Consider the following 13,693-nt stretch of genomic DNA (forward strand, 5'->3'; position numbering starts at 1 on the left):
AGCTAAGCACTCCAGACATGACCATCTCATTTAATCCTCACAATCAGCCTGATCACTAGGTACCACATTATTGATGAGGAAACAGGCTCAGAAAGAGGGGAAGTGACTTGCCTAAGATCACCCAGCCAGTGGTCAAACTGGGACACAAACCCAGGTCTGCCTGATAAGGCAGCTTGTGCTCTTACCACCACACCTTGTTCTCTGTGTTCCATCCTGCCCAAGTCTTCCTAACCTGAGCCGGGACTTCACCTCCTCTTGGAAGTCTTCCCTGATTGCTTGCCTACAAAGTAATCACTTTCTCTTTGGCACACCTGGGACATGTTGCTCCAACTTTACATTTGCTTTTTTCTTAGTTTTTCTTAGTGGGTGTGGGCTCCTAATGGGTGGCTTGGCCTCCTTGTTGGACAGAGCTCACTTCTTCCCTTAGTCAGGCCAGCACAAAGAAGTACACAGAGTAGGAGCTTTATAACACCCACCAAATTGTTAAAATTCTTCCTTGCCCTTGTTTTGCTGCTCCTTGACTTGACAGACCCCTTGAAATTCATTTCTTGCTCTTTTGTCCAAAATGTACTAATCCTACTGTTTTCCAGAGTCCATCCTATTCCCCAATAGCTAATGAGGTTGTTACTTCATCCGTCAGGGAGGCCACAGTGCAGCAGACAGGGTTATGTGCTCTCTTAGCCCTGTTTGTTTTTTTTCTTTTTACCCTCTTGGGCACACACGTTAGACTATATCTCCAGCCTCCCTTGAAATTGAACATGGCCTTATAATTGAGTTCTGGTCAAGGAAATGTGGGTGGAAATGATGTGGCCACTTCCAGGTCTGTCCCTTGAGAACATTCCCCATGTACTGACTAAGTGAAAGGGACTCTGGGATACAGTGAAGGCAGAGCCAGAAGACAGAAGATGACTGGATCCCTGAATGGTTGCATGGAGCAGAGCTCCCTTGCCTCATTAACCAGCACTAGACTGTGATGTGAATGAGAAACTCCCACTATGTTAGATGATGTTGCTACAGGAATGAGCCACTATGACTTGTGCAGACACACTGGGTTCAAATCCCAGCTCTACTTCTCCGTTATGTGATCTTGGTGTCTCAACCTCTCTGAATTTGTTTCTCCTTAGGAGTCTCTAGAATATCCCACAACATCCCCGATGTCAGATAACCAGTCCTGAGTGTGGTACCCAGTAGGTGCTCAAGAAATGGAAACCCCCTCCCATTAGGGCAAGGCCTCTGCTTAGTACTGGGACATAGGATTTGGTTGATCTTAATCTTCACTGGTCTCCACTAATATTTGGCTTTATGTATTTTAATTAAGTGTTATTATTTTGTGCTTGTGCTGAGAATGATTTTATTAGAGGGCAGTTTATAAACCTTGTGGAGGAAATAAATAAGAGACTTTTGTCTGTCACACTGTGGGCTCCAAGGCCAGGAGGGAGGTGGATGGAGAGAATTTAGGAGGTGGCCGTTGAGGGTGGGGAAGCAATGGGGGCCAGCGTGCCATGGTAAGCCTGACTCAAAGTGATACTGTGCTTGGCAGGGTAGATGGGAGGGGTGCGTAGAGGTCTGGGCACAGGTGAGGGCCTACTGACTCTGGCCAACTCTCCCAGGCTTTCAGCCCTGCAATTCTCACTTCCATCCTCCCTCAGGGCATCTGCACAGGCTGTTCAGTTTACCTGGCATGCTATTCCTGATAATTATATATTTACTTGCTGTGCAAGAGTCTGAATTACATCTGTCTTCCCCCAGAAGGTCAGCTCTGGAAGGGAATGGACTTTGTCTTATTTGCTCCTGTGCCTAGAACAGTGCCTGGCACCCAGAAGGTGCTCTGTATATATTGGCAGAGTGAACAAATGAATAAATGAATGAATAATAAAAGATTCAATCGCTCCCACTCCCTGTACACCTAAATGCAGGAGCGAGCAGGCTTTTTCTGTAAAGGGCCAGATAATAAATATTTTTGTCTTTGCAGGTCATACAGGTTCTGTTGCAACTACTCAACTCTGTGCTCTCTGCTGTGGTGGGAAAGCAACCATGGACAATATATGAATGAATGAGCATGGCTGTGTTCCAATAAAATTTTATAAAAATAGGCTTTGGCCCGAGGGCCATAGTTTGCAGACCCCTGCCCTAAAGCCTGCCTTTTGTACCTCTGTTCTCACTTGTACTTCCGGTGGTGTGCTGGGGCTGACCTGCAGCAGCTTGCAAAAGCTGATTGCTAAATTTTCAGGAGTTTTGCAAGCTGGTTGTTAAACATGGCCATAATTAAAATTTTAAATCATATAAACCTACAATTATAATACATAAATTGTATTAAAAATGATGGTACTACAACATGGATGAATTTTGAGGACACGCTGCTGAGTGAAAGAAGTCAGTCACAAAAAGACAAATACTAGACGATTCCACTTATATGAAGTACCTGGAGTCAAATTCACAGAGACAGAAAGTAGAATTGTGGTTGCCAGGGGTGGGGAGTGGGGAGTTACTGTTTAATGGGAACAGAGTTTCAATTTGGGAAGATGAAAAAAGTTCTGGAGATGGACGGTGGTGATGGCTGCACAGCAATGTGAAGGTACTTGACGCCACTGAACTCTACAGTTAAAGATGGTTAAGGGGGAAAATGCTGTGTGTATTTTACCAAAAAAATTGAAAGAAAGAGGAAATACATATTCAATACTCATCAATTCCTAATTATTTGGTGATATATTACTACTCCCGGTGCTTTGAGGTTATGCATAGCTATTGTGTCTGTGTGGTGGAAATGCTATATAAGATGCTACTGCACATCTCTTCTCAGCTTCAGGCTGGCAGCTTGAAATCGGCCCTGGCAGCAGTATTTATACCATGGAAGTCAAGGCTCCCCAGATAGCCAGCTGCTCATCATTTACCAGCACACCACTGGTTATTTCCATGTGTCTGTCTCCTCCACTAGATGGTGAGCTTCTAGGGCAAGAGCATCTCAAACATCAGAATCACCAGCAGAAGCCTTAAACATCCTGATGACTGAGGCTCACGCCAGACCAAGAATGCCAGCCACTCTGCGGTGGGACCCGGATTTCGGTATTTTTTAAAGCCCTCAGGGCAGCCAGGGCTCTCAGGTTGAGCGTCTCAAACTTCAATGCCTACGCAAATCACAAATCACCAAATTACTGGGGGATTTTTTTTTAATTGAAGTATAGTTGACTTACCAGGGGACCTTATTAAACTGCAAATTCTGATTCAGGAGATCTGGGAGGTGGGGTGGGGGGGGGCAATGAGACTGCATTTCTACCAAGATTCCAGGTGATGTGGATGCTGCTGGCCCATGGACCATTCTCTGAATAACAAAGGGGTAGAGAAAGGATGCTTCCTTTCAGTTGGGTGACCATGTGGGCTTTCCACGCCCATCCCTAGGGATAAACAAGGTGGGTGTTGCAACAACCCATTTTATAGAACAGGAGACTGAGGCTGGAGGTAAAGCGACCTGCCTAAGGTAACACATCTAGGGAGTGGTGGTAGGGCTTGGACCTGGTTTTCCGAGACCCCAAATCCACTGCCTTTGTCTTCCTTCACCAGCTGCTTGATTGGAGCCACTCTGTGTAAGGGGATTACATGGATCTGAAACAACATAGGGCCCTTCCGTCTCCTGGCTGTGTGACCCCAGGTGAGTTTCTCACCCTCTCTGGGTCTTATTCCTGGCACTCAGGAAACAGGGAGGGTATGACTGTGATACTGGATGCCTGAGGGCCTCTTGAGGGGTCCGCCTCATAGAGGATGCCATGAGCAGGAAGGTTCTTTCTCCAGCGCCTAAGCTTGGGAATGGCACTTCAGGGCCCCCCTTCTCCCTGGGCAACATCCCCAGTGGGTCAAGCAGTCCAGTCCTCTGCCTCAGAGCTAGGACAAAGGAAGATAAGACTGGGGTCTTCCCGGGTGCAACTGCATTTTGCTTCAGCAGCATTTAGCACATCCATAATTAGTTAATGCAGTGTGGGATGATTTCAAAACCATAATCATTGTGATAATCAAGATAGTCTCTGACTCTGATCTCAGCTTTCTTTACATCAGGCATTGTTTTAAGCCTTTACACCTATTACCTCATTTGCTCCCCACTCTCACACTATGAAGTAGGGGGTGTTAGGAGTCCCATTTTACGGATGAAGAAATCAAGGCAGAGAGAGAGAAACATAATTTGCCCCAGGTCACACAATTAATAAGCAGCAGAAGAGGGACGTGCTCCTAACCACTGCACTATATTGTCCTTCAAATAATTTACGTGCATGATGCAAATAGGCATGTCTCTCACTGTGTTCTGAGCGCCCCTGGGACAGGGGCCCTGTCTGTCTTGTTCCCTGTTGTATTCCCAGGGCCCCACACAGGGTCTGCACAAGAAACAGTTTCTGAATGAGGGAATGCGTGGGCTGGTTGAATCTCTCCGATCCCACGTTCTGGCCACGTGAAACTCAATCATAACCGTGACTTTCATTGGCTCTGAGGGGTATGTTTCCAGCTGTCTCTCTCATTAAGGCTGTGAGTGCCATGAGGACAGCAACGGTATCTGGAGCTGCTCACTGCCACATCCCTGGAGCCTGGTACTCACCCTGGTATACAGCAGGTGCCAAATAAATGCTGCTGAGCGTGAAGATCTCAGTGGAATTGGAAGGGAAGCAGGAGTGTACATGTGTATTCTAGGGTTGCTGGATGGAGGGGAAGGGGCAACAACGCTAAATCATGATGCAACAATCCCATTTCTGGGAGGTTTATGTCGCATTGAGCTCTTTACCTGCGTGAATCCTCCTAGCCTCCCTGCGTGGTAGGGACTGTTACCATTCCCAGTTTACAGCCAGGGAAACCAAGGTTCACCGAGAATGCTGGCAAAGGACGGAGCTGGGATTGGAACCCAGGTCTGTGTGGATCTAGGCTCATGTCATTTCTACTCCACATCACGGGAGCCGGATGAATAATCTGTGTTCACCCTGTTACCCTCAGTGCTTAGCATGGTTCTTGGCACACAGTGGTGCTCAACCTTTTCTTGAGCACAAGTCAATAATGTTCACCACTTAGCCCCAGCACCTAGTACCATGCCTGGCACACGGCAGGTGCTCAAGAAACATATACTGAATGGATGCATGAGTGACTGCACGAATGGCCACTCGTCCCACGCTGGTGTCGTGCTGGCTGTTGCAGTAGCGTCTGCTTTGATCGCCACTACCCCCAGGCAGACACGAGTGTTGAGACACTCGGCTGACAGTGCCGTGAGATGGATGCGCGCCTGGCGGCCTCATCTCCCCACCGACTGGCCCCGCATGGCATTCCATAATGCAGTCCATTAAAAGGCTTGTAAATTTTCATACACGAAAGCCTACCACGGCATCAGCACAGACTAATTGCTGTTAAATGTGTGGGAATGTTACCGCCATGCTGCTGGAGCGATCACTCTTCCCAGCTCAGCCCGGCCCATTCCTCTGCAGGCAGAAAGCTTACAACACTCGCACAAGGCCAAAAGCAATTCGTGTCAAAAAGATCAATAATATAAAAATAAAGCATGAGAATTCTAGTTAAAGGGAATGTCATATAAATATGTGGTTCACGTCCACGATTCCAAGATTAAAAAAATCAATCAATATCGTTCTTTAGATGATGTTATTTCTAATGAGAAATACCCAGAACAACTGCAAATAACTGCTTAACTGGGGGGAAAAAGCATTAACAATTTATTTTATAAGGTATATGATACCAAATGAAAGAGGATTGCTGCTGGTTCTTAATTTGGTTGTAATATGGCGTGACAGGTTCAGTGATGCTTTGGTGGGTTCTTAAAATTAAATTCAGAAGGATGTTCGGGTTTTACCCCTAGCTGCGCAGGGCAAAGCCAGAGGAGCCAGACTGGGTTATGGGAGCCAAGGAGACCTGCATCACCAAAGTTATTACGTCATCAGAGGAGGCTGTGGGGAGTGTACGTGCAGGTGTGCGAGCAGGGAACAGTAAGGGTGGACAGAAGTCTTTCTAACTGCATCTTGCAAGTGACACCCTGTTTACTGAGCTCTTGCTATGTGCCAAGTCCTGGGCTGGGTATGCAGACCTGGGTTTGAATCCCAGCTCTCTGCAGGGGCTGGGCTTCCCTGGTGGATTCTGCCTGGATAGCTCAGCAAAAACATCTAAAAGGCACAGATCTGGCTGAACCATAACCACCTGCAAGTGTCCAATTCAGGCGCTTAATCTAGAATCTATATTCTCAGCTCCTTCTGTACCCCACAGGCTCCTTGAGGAGCTCTGTTCAGCCCTCGAAGCTGAGATCTGCATCTTTCACCCTCTGCTCTGCTGGTGAAGAGCTGTGTGAGCTTAGGCAAACAGCTTAACCTCTCTGAAACCCAATTTCTCACCTGTAAGAGGGGACAATACCAGTGGTGCCTCCTTGCCATGCTGCTGAGAGGTGGTGATGTGTGACAGGCATTGCTAAATGCTCGATAAATTTTGCTGGCTGGTATCCCAGCCTGAGTTACCACCCACCACCATGTGCTGGATGCTAAGCCTCATTTACCTCACCTGAGAATGGGTGAGAGGAGAGGCTTCCTCACTGGGCTTGTGGGAGGAATAAATGTGATGAGGCAAGTTTCAGCTCATCAGCTAGGAGTGCTGACTAATCTTCAAGGAGCACTCACTATGTGCTAGGTTTTGTTCTTGGGGCTTTTCAAGTATCAACTCATTTAACCCTCTCATCGACCTTATGAGGTGGGTACTATTATTATCTCCATTTAAAAGCCAAGGAAGCTGAGGCCCGGAGAGGTTAAGTGACTTGCCCAGGATCACACAGCTGGGAAGTGGATAGGCTAAGATGCAAGCTCACGCCAATCTGGCTCCAAGCCTATGCTTGTTCCCACTGCTTATCTTTCCTGGTGGGTCCCGCTGGTCAGTGAGGCCATTTCTCCCTGGCCTTGTAGGCTGGTCAGGACTGCACGTGTCTAATGTCTGCTGTGGCCCCAAGGGGGTCCCACTTACAAAGGTCATGACAGTGCTGGGAGTGACAGAGAAAGGGTCATCTGGAGAGTAAGAGAATTATGACATCAAAGACAGCTGGAAGAGCAAACAATGTTAAAAGGCAAAAAGAAAAATAAAAGATCCTGTAATTAAACTTTGGCTCAAAGGGAAGGGCAAGAGTCCTGTGGGCAGATGTGGAACAGGAGGGGAGCACAGGGACCAAATTAGGACACGGCATGCAGAGCTGGGCGGGGGCTCAGGGCAGGGAGGGCCGAGCCCGTCTCAGGTGATCTGAGCTGTGAGGATGCCCCCCATGCCCTTCTCAGGCAGCTCAGCTTCAGGAATGGAGACTACAAACCCCTGGGGATCTTGTCCTGGGTTAGAACCCCCTTCCCCACCCACGACTGCCTGTGAGGGAGAAGCAGGCAGTCCTCAGTGTCTGGGGCTGGGACAAATGGTGGGGGAAGCCGATGATGACTTCAGGTTCTGGGTACTCAGTAAATGTTTGTTGAGTGAATAAATGACTTCATGGACTCAACCGATGATCTGATCTATCTCCTGGTAAATGGCATCTTTTTTTTTTTTTTTTTGCAGTACGCGGGCCTCTCACTGTTGTGGCCTCTCCTGTTGCAGAGCACAGGCTCCGGACGCGCAGGCTCAGCGGCTATGGCTCACGGGCCCAGCTGCTCCGCGGCATGTGGTATCTTCCCGGACCGGGGCACGAACCCGTGTCCCCTGCGTCGGCAGGTGGACTCTCAAACACTGTGCCACCAGGGAAGCCCTAGATGGCATCTTAGTCCCGTCTCTAAGCTCCTAAAAGGTGGTCATGCCACACGAGCTCCCCTCTGATCCTAAGAGGACAGGGAGAGAACATTCTCAGGCCCGAACCAAACACACCCACCACAATGAGAACAAATAACTCGCTGGCCAATCAACAGAGAATCTCACTGAACCTCTTGCAATCCGATGAGCTGTCCCTATTTACAGATGAGGAAACAGTGGCTCAGAGACATGAAGTCACTTGCCAAAGTCATATAAGCAGTGTCAGGGTGGGACACAGACCCTGGATATCTGACCTCCACACTCTCCCGCCTCCCCTGGGGTTCAGAGGACACTTCAGCCTCCTTGGTTCCCAAACTGCTCTGTTTCAATCAGGCCCAGATGAACGTGTCTGTTCCAACCCAACGGAAAGGGTTTTCCATCATGCAGGCCATATCCCCTTCAAGGTGGAAGAAGAAGGAAGCAGGGAAAAAAAATTTCCCAGCAGTGGCCTTGCCATCTTCTGGCTGGGCCACTGCACATGCTCCTTAGAAAAGTTTCACCTCTGATTTAGCATAAGAAAACTTTTAATTTAGATGTTTTCGTCTCTCTCTCCAAGTAAAAATAAGTTTAAAATAATGACTGTAATAAATGAAGGTAATTAATTGTAGTTTGTTCCTTTACTGTCTAGTCAGCTTAATTTTACCTTTTCAACTAATAATGAGAAAATAATTTCTGTGCTTGGAGGGTTAATGATATGTAACTACGAGAACTGCTAATTGCATGTTGCAATCCATCCATCAACAACCCCATCTGTGCGACTTGATTATGTTTGCTAAATTATTGCTTTGAATTATCTTTCATAAAGCAACTTTTGTAATTAGCAGGGCTTTCGTCTTGCTCTTTTCTCTGCGCGCAAGGATATTCAAACTTTGGCCATTTCAAGCTGTCTCCATTAAGCCACCTTCTCTGGCTGTCTTTGTTTCCCTGAGCAGGGGGAATCAAGACTGTCCTTTAAGCAATCAAGGCGGAGAGGAAAAGCTTCCTTGATTCACAGCAGGGCAAATTCACTTCCTCTCCGCCCCCCTCCCACCAGCATGAAAAAGAAAGAAAGGAAGGAAGGAAGGAAGGAAGGAAGGAAGGAAGGAAGGAAGGAAGGAAAGAAAGAAAGAAAGAAAGAAAGAAAAAGGAAAAAAGACCCTTACACATACACAGTATGAAAAGATAAAAGGATGCTCGTATGCTGTATTCACCAGGGCTGTTGGAGTGAAATTAAGGAATGAACTTGAACATGTTATATTTCAACAAGAGGCCCACACTGGGGAAGAAGGAATGACAGGCACGATATTCAGCCTTGGCGTTTTATGGGTTAGTTTATATGACTCTGGAAGGTGTTTGCCTCAGGGAATATTCCTGGGAGGTGATTAATGCCCACTTGGGAATCCTCAGCTCTGAGCCTAGAGCCTGGTGGCTGGCAAGAGGGAAGCGGCATAAAGGATGAACCCTCATTAAAAAAATTAAAATGAAAATCAAATTTGGATTATAAACGGCCTATGTGTGTGCAGTTTGTTCTGGACGAAGGAGATGCTTTTTATTAACACCTTTCTTTGCCGGCGTTTCTTCCCTGAGGCGCTGGGAGGGACATGGCGGCCGCAATGGATTAGTCAATAGATCATGAAGAAAGCAGGGGTTTCGGGAATAAAACTCCAGACAAATGTAGTCTTTTTGGTACACTAAAGGGACGACGGAAAACCCTCTTAAAAAAATTAACGAAGTTCCTTGAAGATCCCCGGCTATTAAAATGGTGTGTATTCAACATGCCACATGGGTTTGGAAATGAAAATTCACCTTTGCCTATTTTGGCCCCACTAAGACTCTCTCTCTCCTCCTGCACTTACTGAGCACCAACTGTGTGCCAGACACCATGTCGACTGCCTCCACCCTGCTTAGTTCTTAGAATCCTTACTGTTAGCCTCACTTACGAGAGGAGGAAAGCTGCAGCTCTGAGAGGTGGAGGAACTTCTCCCAGGTCACACAGCTCATATAAGCAGCAGGGCTGAAATTCAAGCCAGGCCCATACGAGTCTGATTCACATGTGCTTTCCACCATGCTGCACTTGGGTCTTCCCTGGATCACTGCCGAAATCTAATGTTTAACTCTTTCTCCTATTGGAAAGATGGCATAAGTCATGCCTGCTTCCTATAGGGATAGAAAACCCCCTTCTTTTGGGTAAAAATCCTTGAACACCTAGTTAGGAAAGAGGCAGATTCCAACCCAGGCATAGTGGAGGCCAAATAAACCTGTGTTCAAGGTGACTGATAATAGGAATAATAAAATAATAAGACTTCTAATATGCAAGGTAATGTCCTAAGCACTCCATGAGTATTGACTTTGTTCTTCCTCAATCACAACCCCATGAAGTAGGTATAATTATTATCCAATTTTATAGAGTATGACACAGAGGCAGAGAGAGGTCAAGTAACTTGCCTAAGGTCAAACAGCTAGTAACTGGCAGAGGCAGGATTCAAATCCAGGTTGACTTCAGAGTCTGTGCTCTTCACTCCCTAGCAGCTCTCCATGTACCGGGAATTACATTAAACTCTTTCCTTTCATTATATTTCAGTTAATCCTCAAAAGAACATGAAAAGATCTGCAGTGCCTTTATTCCACTTTAACATATAGAGAAACTGAGGGTCTAAGTAGTTAAGAGAAGCTCTGCCACACCAACCCAAGCAAGGGAATGGCCGAGAAAGTGACGCTCTACACAAGACACTCACTGCCCGTCTTTGGGCTGGACAGAGGGATCAGCTGCCTGAGAAGGCTTGTATGCTGAGTATTTCTCAGGGGACCATGAGCTGGCGGCAGATGGGGGCCTTTTTTTAAAAACATAAAAGCCATGACGACACATTCCCAACATTATTGGTCTTCTTTCTGGTTTTTTTCTACCCCCTTCCAGCTCAGGCACCTTACAACCAAATGAATCAATACCGGATGGCCCTATAAATAAATAAGCGCATCAGTCAACTCAGTAATAAAATGAAAGGATGAAAAATATGGAAATCAGCGACATTTGTGTAAATCCAGTTATTGTTTACTTTAATATTGCCTTATGCGCTTACGCAGTTCCGAAGAGACAGATTTAAAGTAATGTGGCACTTGGCAGACGACAGACTTAAAATGCATCTCCACTGGCGAGCTCTGAGAAGGGCCTATCCTTCCAGGGTTCTGCCTGAATACAGGGGAAGACGGAGAAGAGCCCCCTGAAGACAGAACATTGGAGAAATGGCCCTCCCTTCCACTCTCCTGACTCAGTGTAATTCCATTCTTTTCCTAGCCTACCTCCTGCACCAGCCAGACAAGTGGACATTCTCAGAATCCTGGTCACAAAGTCAAGCAAAGAGGAGAAACAGAGGAGGTTCAGCTCCACCCCAGGGCTCCAGGACGGCAAGAGAAACAACTGGCTGAGGACAGCTCAGCTGCTGCCAAAGGAACTAGGGCCCGATGGGTTGGCAGGAAAGGATGTGAAAAGTGTAGATTTTATATCCTCAGAGGATGGGTGGTAGAGAGGATTTCAGAGCAGGCAGAAATCCCATCGAACAGAACCGAGAACCCATTCTTATCATGATACCATGGCTGATCAGGAGGGCATGGGGCAGTTTGCAATGGGGGTAGAGAAGTTTCTCTGCTGCTGGCATCCTCTGGCAACTCCAGGTGGGACAGGAGAGGGAACTGGGAAGTATTTTTGTGACGTGCCACAGGCCTTGGGTCTTACCTCAGCTTGGAAGCTTTTTAATACAGGAGCCACCATCTCTCTGATTTCCTGTAAAAGAGATCAGCGAAGAGTTCACCGTGGTGCCAAGTGGGATACCCCCATGGCCCCTGTTTGCAGCTCATTGCTGTCCCCCAAATCAGTATTTCCCAAGCGTGTCCCGTGGGACCTGCACTCCATGAGATTTCATAAGGGTTCCTCATATGTACACCTACAGACAGACACAAACACACACCACGGTGCCAAGCCAGATCCGACTAGGACGCATCAAGCACAACATCAAGTTTCTTCCCTGCAGGACTTTTTGGAGCCTTTTACATAATGCACAATGAGAATTCCTGGAAGAGGGAGAGAGGAAGTAGCATTTCCCAAATGGATTTGATCATGGAATGCTCTTTTATGCAAAGTACCTTGCGGGACTGGTGGTCCGTCATGGGACATTTTTTGGAGCAGGGGCTGGAAAGGCTCCACACCCAGGGCCATGTCACCAAAGCTCCTCCATGAAAACCTCTGTCCTTTAGGTTGCTCGGGAGATGTCTCCCTAGGGTGCCATTTCTGCTTCCCCACCCAGCTGCCCCTTCCAGCAAAGACTGCATTTGGCATTTTAGCAACACCACTCTGCACGGTTGCTCCTTCCTCACCAGAAGGTGAGGTTTCTGGGGGCTTGGTGGGGTCACCTGCCATGGCACCCAGCTCAGATGAAGGGCTCTGTAAATGTTTGATCAACTCTATGCCATTGGGCTGTCTTCAGAAGGCAGCCTCCTCTTTCTGGACCCTAATTTCATGCCTTTCTCAAGTGACCTTGAGGTTCCCAGCCACAAGGGCATCCCTGGTGGACTGCCATGAGTTCTCTCCAGCGTGCAAGAGGGATTAGAACCGAGGGTACCAAGATCCCAACCATAAATGCTCCAGTTTCCTCTGAGACCCACTGGTGACTCCCCTAACCACTGGCTTCTATGGCCCACAAGAGACCCCCTTGGGAGGAGGAGCTGAGGGGAGCTGGAGAGAATGGAGAGGGAGGGGGTAGCAGACAGAAACAGGAAAGGAAGAGATGAGCTGAAGAATACATATTTCAGCTGAAGAATAAAATCCCTTAACTATGAAATAGGATTGTGGTGCTCCTGGCCCTGGAAAAAATCCTTCTTCTGGGTCCTGGCTATGCTTTCCTCACTGATTTGTGGCCCCCAGGGCTTCTCAGAGCCACTGATATACTGACGTATGCAGAGGATCTTCAGGAGGGACGTAGGGAGTGCGTGTGAACCTAGTGGATTTATTTGATCATAAGGAACCGTGAGTGCACGGGCTGAGCGCAGAAAACGAAACTTAAGAAAACCTAGATTGTGGGTTGTAAACTCAAATGCCCACAGAGGCTGGAGGAAGTGGACAGGAGGGAGACAGGCTGCCCCATGGCAAATCTCAGGGAAGCACAGCATCTTGGTAACGTGAGCGGCAGCTGCTCGACTGTTTCTGGTGACTGCCACTGGGCATGGAGCATCCCTGTGGCCAGATCTACCAAACAGTCTCAAAAGATATCGGAAATCCAGGCTTCGGGGTGAAATCAGAGATGCTAAACATTGACAACTTACTGTAAAATTTGAAAGACCTTTACAGACCAAATAAAGCACATCAACAGGAAACCTCTGGTCTGGGTTCGGGAAATGTTGGTGTTGGAAGGGGCTCAAAAACCATCTCCAGTCCCCTGAATTTACAGAAAGGGACCCAGAGGCCCCGAGAGGGGCTGCCTTGTTCAAGGTCCCAAAGCAAGTGAGTGGCACAGTTGGGATTTCAATGCAGGTCAACAGACTCCCCAAACAGGCTCTGTTCACAACCCCACACTCAAGTGAATTTAGGGGATTCAAATCTGAGACCCACGGCGGGGTGGGTGGGATTTTGGGCCAATGCCAGCCATTTCTAGAAGCCCACTGCCCTGTCTGCTGAACTCCTGGGGGAAACTGAGCAAAGGCATCAGCAGGAGGTGAGCTGGGCACCAGCCAGATGATGTTCTTAAATAAAGTCTTGGCATGACTCTCCCCCATCAGGAGAGGCTAGTTCCAAAAATGAGAATTTTCAGAGGCGCGACTATAATAGGAATGGAAACTTATTCCTTCTAATTACATAATTGCATAATTATGCAGTATTAAAATTATGTAAGCCGAACTCAGAGGCTTAAAACCTGGCCTGGATTTCCCTCATCACCTGGGGGCTCCC

The 13,693-nt window shown here is 47.6% G+C and overlaps 1 protein-coding gene across 9 annotated transcripts in view; it reads right to left on the reverse strand.

Moving 5' to 3' along the window:
• The window catches only part of CUX2 (cut like homeobox 2), a 261,518-nt gene that overhangs the window by 92,356 nt on the left and 155,469 nt on the right, over positions 1 to 13,693 (reverse strand). For 7 of the 9 annotated variants that reach the window (XM_067700852.1, XM_067700848.1, XM_067700847.1 and 4 more), the window contains exon 3: positions 11,489 to 11,536. The exons of the other annotated variants lie outside the window; for them this stretch is intronic. In XM_067700852.1, coding sequence (XP_067556953.1) covers positions 11,489 to 11,536 — 48 coding nt within the window. The remainder of the gene's footprint in view (positions 1 to 11,488; positions 11,537 to 13,693) is intronic. 9 annotated transcript variants of the gene reach the window in all.

Source organism: Pseudorca crassidens, chromosome 12 (genome assembly GCF_039906515.1).
Source record: "Pseudorca crassidens isolate mPseCra1 chromosome 12, mPseCra1.hap1, whole genome shotgun sequence".
In the NCBI taxonomy this organism is placed as follows: Eukaryota; Metazoa; Chordata; class Mammalia; order Artiodactyla; family Delphinidae; genus Pseudorca; species Pseudorca crassidens.